Below are 6000 nucleotides of genomic sequence, written 5' to 3' on the forward strand. Positions count from 1 at the left end.
ATGTCATTTACTTCACTTCTTCTAGAGCTTATTTTGAATTCAAGTTCGTTGAAGTTCAGAAAATTTGACTCTTTCTGTAGAAATGTCTCTTTCCTTGCACTCTTGCCCAGATTCAGAATATTAACAGTGCAGTTTTAAAATGACAGTGATGCCCAGAAACTGGTCTGCAATGTATTATGCATCCAGACATGATTTCAGTCCTAAAACACATCAGGAGATCAGATTGGATAATGTTTCCACAGCTTTCTAACTACTGGGGTATTTTTCTTAAAAGGCTGCAATAGGTAAAATGTTCAGTGCTTGACATACACATAGATAAGTGTATATATATATATATATATATATATATATATATATAGGTGTTTTATAGAGTCAAAATGTTTAATTAAAGGTAAGGGCTCCTACAGAGTAAATAGCATGCTTTAGTAATGTAAATATGGATATATGACAAAGTACATACTATAGTGCACAGGTATGTAATTAGTCTGTACTTGATTATTTTGCCTTACAGAGTTTCAACATACATATATATATGCTTCAGTGTTATGTGTGTGCCTTTTTTTTCCCCTGGTGGAAAATACTATACATATATATATATATATGTATGTGTTAGCTTCTTTGAAGCTACATTTGGAAACTTTTATCATAAATATAATTTGGTTCCAATCTATACTTGAGACTAATTAGAGGTTTTTATAGTTACTTGTACCCATTAATCTAGCTTTTACATATTAATGATAATTTTGAAGTGGAACTGGATCCCTACCTTTCACTCTTCATGTGCTTCTATTCCCACATATTTTACATGACTAAGGATTAAATTATCACTTTGACATAATTGTAATAATAATTTCACTCAACATTTTCTCTCCACTTTCGTGTTTGCAATTAAATTGTTACTTCTCTTTCTCTCTCTCCCTTAGTTACACAGTAAGGATTTTTGAATGTATATTGTCATCTAAGGTAAGCTTTCATATGGTTCTTGCATATGAAGCTTATGTCTGTTTATACGTCATACACTGTCTGCCTAGTATGGCATGATTTTCATTATGTCACTTAATGAAAATGTTTTTATAAGTTAGCAGCATGATGGTTTTAAGGCATACAAATTCAGATTTTAGTAATTGCTTGTTACAGTAATTCTTAGTAGTACATCCCATACCTTCAAATGGTGCATGTTTCAATGGAATTTAACAGTGCATGACTTAGCATGATTAATTAGTACGAATAAAATGCAAGTAATAAAAAGAGCATTGTGTATTTACAGCAAGTTATTTTTTATAGGAATATGCCTCTACATAAACAAAATATTTATTTCAGCGTTAACTTCTTTTAAAAATGAATGATTCGTAGCTCAACTTGCACTCCATGAGCTGAAAGAATGCAAAAAGCTGAAAGAATGCCAAAAAGCATGCTTTTTTTTTCTTTTGGTCTGTAGTTTGCATCTACCTAAGGTTGGGGGCAAATACTTCTGCCACAATGATGATGTTAAATGAGACAGCACAGTCTCATAATCACTTGTAACTAATAGCATTTCAATTGAATAATCCTTGTGTTAATAAGGGTTATAATTTCTTAAAAAGCTGTACTCAGCATAAATATTGTATGTAAGTATCAGCACAATTGCATTTAGCTGAAGCATTCAGAGAGTGTTATCTTCACCCTGGCAGTGTACTTTTGCTTTAAAGCTTTTGGTGTGTTCCAGAAAAATCTCAGAAGGTAAGTGCAGCTGTCAGTGGATGGTTTGCAACTTGGAGAACACAATATTAATGCAGATTTGTAAAAGGAATAGTAATGGTATACAGCTTTCTTAAAGCAATTTACACCCTTTGTCTGGAGAAAAGGCAGATTCTAAAGTTTTTAGCAAAATATTTATCTTTCTCCCACTGTTTCTTCCAAACATCATCTGATTTCAATGAAACTAACAGAAATACTGGTGTTCAATTTCCATGGCCTTTATATCAGTGGCATGGAGCATCCACAACCACTCTGGGCAACATATGCCAGGGTCCCACCACTTTCACAGTGAAGAATGTCTTTTTTGTATCTAATATACACCCACCCTTTTCCAGTCTGAAGCCACCACCCCTTGTCCTATCACAACAGGCCCTTGTAAAAAATCCCTTTTCAGCTCTCTTGTAAGTTCCCTTTAGGTACTGGAAGGTGCTCTGAGGTCTTCCTGAAGCCTTCCCTTCCCCAGGCTGAATAGCCCCGACAAAAAGTGCAATTTTTAAGTGAATTTAAAAGTAAATCTAGAATGATTCCTCAGACTTCCCCAGCAGATGAAAATTTCAGTTTTCATCAACTCTCTCTCTCTGGACACTATATCTGAAATCCTGGCTTTTTAAATATGATTCTTTCATGGATGTCATCCCACTTGTCACTTTCAAACAACATCGTAAATATTTTGCTAAATACCTAGAAACCATTTTAAGACCCAAAACTAGAATAAATTGAATATCTCTGCATGTTTTCCACAACTCATCCTGCTCAGTGTTTCCCACATTGTTTCCCCTACACTGACTTCCATCTCTGACCATACTCCACCCAGCGTGATGGAAAGCCAGGAGAGTTTATTTGAAGTGAAGCTTATCATAAATTATTGCATGTGGTGAGATAAATGACTGAATACAGGATACCCTAGAAATGAAATTCACCCTGCACAAGAGGACAGGAAAGGTCTGTCTAGTTCCAATGAAATAATGGGTAGATGTCATACTGGACTTTTGAGCAGGGCTGAATTTTACCACATCTCAAAGTATGTAGCAGGGACTGACTAAAACTTGTCACTTATGCCAAAGAATAAAGGTGCAAAGCTGTCGCTCCAGGGACCTTCACCCTGAAGATTTTCCTGTTTTCCTTGCTTGCAGGTGGGCTTTCATTCTTCAAGCTATTAATGGATGGAGTGCCTCCGCACATCATTGACTCGTATATGCGTGAAGTGCAGGCAGACAAAACTGAAGGGAAGTGAGAGTCCGTCCACAGAGCTTCCTCCCACTGCACTGGAAGCTGGTAGCAGAATAACAGCATTTTAGTTCTTGCAACAACAGAAAAACATGTGTGGTGGGGGATTTTATGACCTTTTTTTTTTTCCCCTTAATTGTCCTTTTGTTTTCCCTACCTGCTCTTACTGAAAAGAAAGAATTACGCATGGATTGCTTTGAGGTTGAAATGAAATGAACTGAAGACAACACACGTTTTGTAATGTTCGGCTTTATTTTCTGTTTGATATCGTGTTCTGTTTTTTAATGAGGAAAGAGGGGAAGCTGTGTAACAAGCAAAAGGAGGCAGGCAGTCTGTTCTCAGTGGTACAAAGCATATCTTTCTCAGACTGGAAGTACATGGATTAGCCAGTAGATGTGCAATAAGATCCTTGGAATACATACCTCTGATAATGTATCTTATTCACCTGAGAATTGTTTAACAGAATATGGTTTTACTATAATGTAACTAATGCATATGTAATTAATGATCATTTAAGCTGAACATATCTTCCTATAGAAGTTTTGATTTCCTAAATCTGACCCATTGGTCTCTCAACTTAACTGAAATTGTTTTATTTAATGTACAATAAACATGAAGTGTTTAAAATCTATTAAGTTCTTGTTTACTATTTTTTTTCTGTCTCATTTTACCACATTTCTTGGCTTTTTTCCACTTAAAATAAATCAGGAAGTTGTGCCCACCACGTGGAGTGGAGATAAATGCTACTGATACATGCAACTTTTTATCTGTGCATTTTTCAATATTTTGAATGTAATAAATGCCAGCCATGACGTCTTTCACCATTCTGGATCCACTCCCTTCCCCCAGTAATTCATGGAGCTCTTGTAGCCATGACATCAGAAAAGGGACTCAGACATAGCACTGGTGAGCTCACCATGCACAGCAAAAGTGCCTGAGATAAGGTAGAACAGCTACTTTTCTTCTCTAACTCCAGCATCATTAACCTCCAAGCTCTTTAGGAGAGAGGATTGTCCCTGAGTCTCCAGCAAACCCTGAAACATGAGAGACACAAGGTCACACATATCTTGGCCAGGTTGTCAGTTCCCTATTGCCCTGACATTTATTTACCAATTCTCACTCTGGCTGTACAAACAGGGCAGGTTATGTGCTCACTGGCTAATGACTGATCTCTAATTAGGGTTTATAAAGATAAAGACCTACTTAGACCAGCAGTACATCACAAGATGTTTATTTGATGTCAGTGCATTTTCAAACATTCAGCAGTCAGTAATTACGCAATAAAAAAAGAATGTGTTACTCTGAACTGCCACACCTGAAGTAGTGTTTTATAGTTGTGCTCCCACTTCTTTCGCTTTGGGGATCTGAGTGCATTTTCTCACATTGTTCTGTAAATCTTACTCAGATAGATTGATAGATTCTTTTTATTTTCTCTCTTCTTTTTATCTTATGATTTCTTCTGTAGTGCTATCTGTGCAGGACAGCATATCTACATTCCCAGTGAACCTGGACACACCTCCACACCCCACCTGCTCCTGCCAAAATCAATCCTCTCCTACACATTCGTTCACACCTATATGTGAAAGAAAGCCACACATCTACTAGGAAAAGAATTCCATACAGGATCAGTAATTTCTGTTTATTCTATATCTCACCAGTGAATTGAGACTCCCTCCATCTATTTTGAAGCACAGAAAGCTGCAAGAGAACAATTTGATTAAATGCCAAAGAGATTTAAGCATGTAAACACACGGCTTTCATTTAAAGTAGTATCAGTCTGTTATAGTCAGCACCAAAAACTACAGTTATTGTGAGTTTCTGCTGGTCAGTAAGCCCAAAAATGAAGCACACAGCCATCTGCACTTTGTATGCAAAATGTTTACAGCTTCAAGGTTACGTTTATCTGCTCCTCAGTCTTAATACCCCACACATAACAACCTGGAAACCAGCATAACCTCAGCTTCTGCGGGCTCTTTGTGGATGGAATTAGCTGCTCTAATTTCTCCCAGATGCCAGCGTTGTTAAACAACAAGCTGAACTAAGCTCCTTTTCCCTGTGTGAACAGTAAGCGTTGTACTCAGCTGCCCTCAATTCCCCCTGCCTCGTGTCACCCAGAATTTGCCATTGGCCATCCCTCGCGCTGGGGATGCACCTCCTTGATCTAGGAGGATGCACCCCTCGGGCTGGGGAAGCTCAGGGGCACCAGGCTGTAGGTGGGACTGAGGGGGGAGGCATTAACCTGTTTTAAATCCAGACTACACTGAGCAGCCACCCCTCCGGATCAAGAATTAAGCGACTTTCAGAGAAATGATTGGATGGCATGGGACACAAAAGGGATTTCTAGTGATTTAAAACAGGCTGCAGAACCTTATCAGAAGAATAATAGAAGGTGAAGTTTTGGTTTAGGACAATTTGTCCTATGAGATTCTCCAGGAATGATGTTTGGAGGATGTAATAGTGACCAAACCTAAAGAGTAAGGAAGATGCTAATGAAATCTGCAGTTAATACCAGCTTAGGAAAATAGAGGTACCAAAGACAGCAACTACAGGAGAAGCAACTTAGAGGGACCAGAAGCAAGAGAATATCATGCTGTAGAAAATGTGACATAATGCTCCCAAGAAATTTCTCCAAAGCTACAGGGATTTCCAGGTAATTAGTGAACCTCAAAGAGATCTAGGAGTAACAGAGGACAACAAATACATGTAAACATACATAGATAGACACAAGAGGATGAATCAAAGTTAATTTAAAATATTTTGCTTTATTTTTAATGATGCCAGAAGAAAATATCTGGTCTTCTCTTGGCTTCTATTTGCTTTCTTTGCCCCTGGAAGGTTATTTGGTATATAAATGTAGAAATACAGCTCCATTCTCAAATTGGTATATGTGGGTCTTGATACGGGCACTGCAGTAACCCATCTGCATTGAAAGAGCACAGCTACTGCCAGCACACTTTTCCCTTACTGAAAGAAATCTCACAAATATAAAGGAGAGGAAGAAAAAAGAGACAAGTAATCTTTAAAATATTATTTAAA

At 37.6% G+C, this 6000-nt stretch overlaps 1 protein-coding gene across 6 annotated transcripts in view; it reads left to right on the forward strand.

Annotated features, from left to right (window-relative positions):
• MYBPC1 (myosin binding protein C1) overlaps positions 1-3595 on the forward strand; it is a 70077-nt gene extending 66482 nt beyond the window's left edge. For 3 of the 6 annotated variants that reach the window (XM_030238598.2, XM_050970035.1, XM_050970037.1), the window contains one exon: positions 2871-3595. In XM_030238598.2, coding sequence (XP_030094458.1) covers positions 2871-2971 — 101 coding nt within the window. In that variant the 3' untranslated portion in view covers positions 2972-3595. Of the gene's footprint in view, positions 1-923; positions 964-2870 lie in introns of all 6 variants that reach the window. The other 3 variants (XM_050970038.1, XM_030238600.2, XM_050970036.1) reach the window with 3 other exon arrangements.
• The last annotated feature ends 2405 nt before the right edge of the window (positions 3596-6000 follow it).

The sequence above is a fragment of the Serinus canaria genome, chromosome 1A (genome assembly GCF_022539315.1).
Source record: "Serinus canaria isolate serCan28SL12 chromosome 1A, serCan2020, whole genome shotgun sequence".
Taxonomy (NCBI): Eukaryota; Metazoa; Chordata; class Aves; order Passeriformes; family Fringillidae; genus Serinus; species Serinus canaria.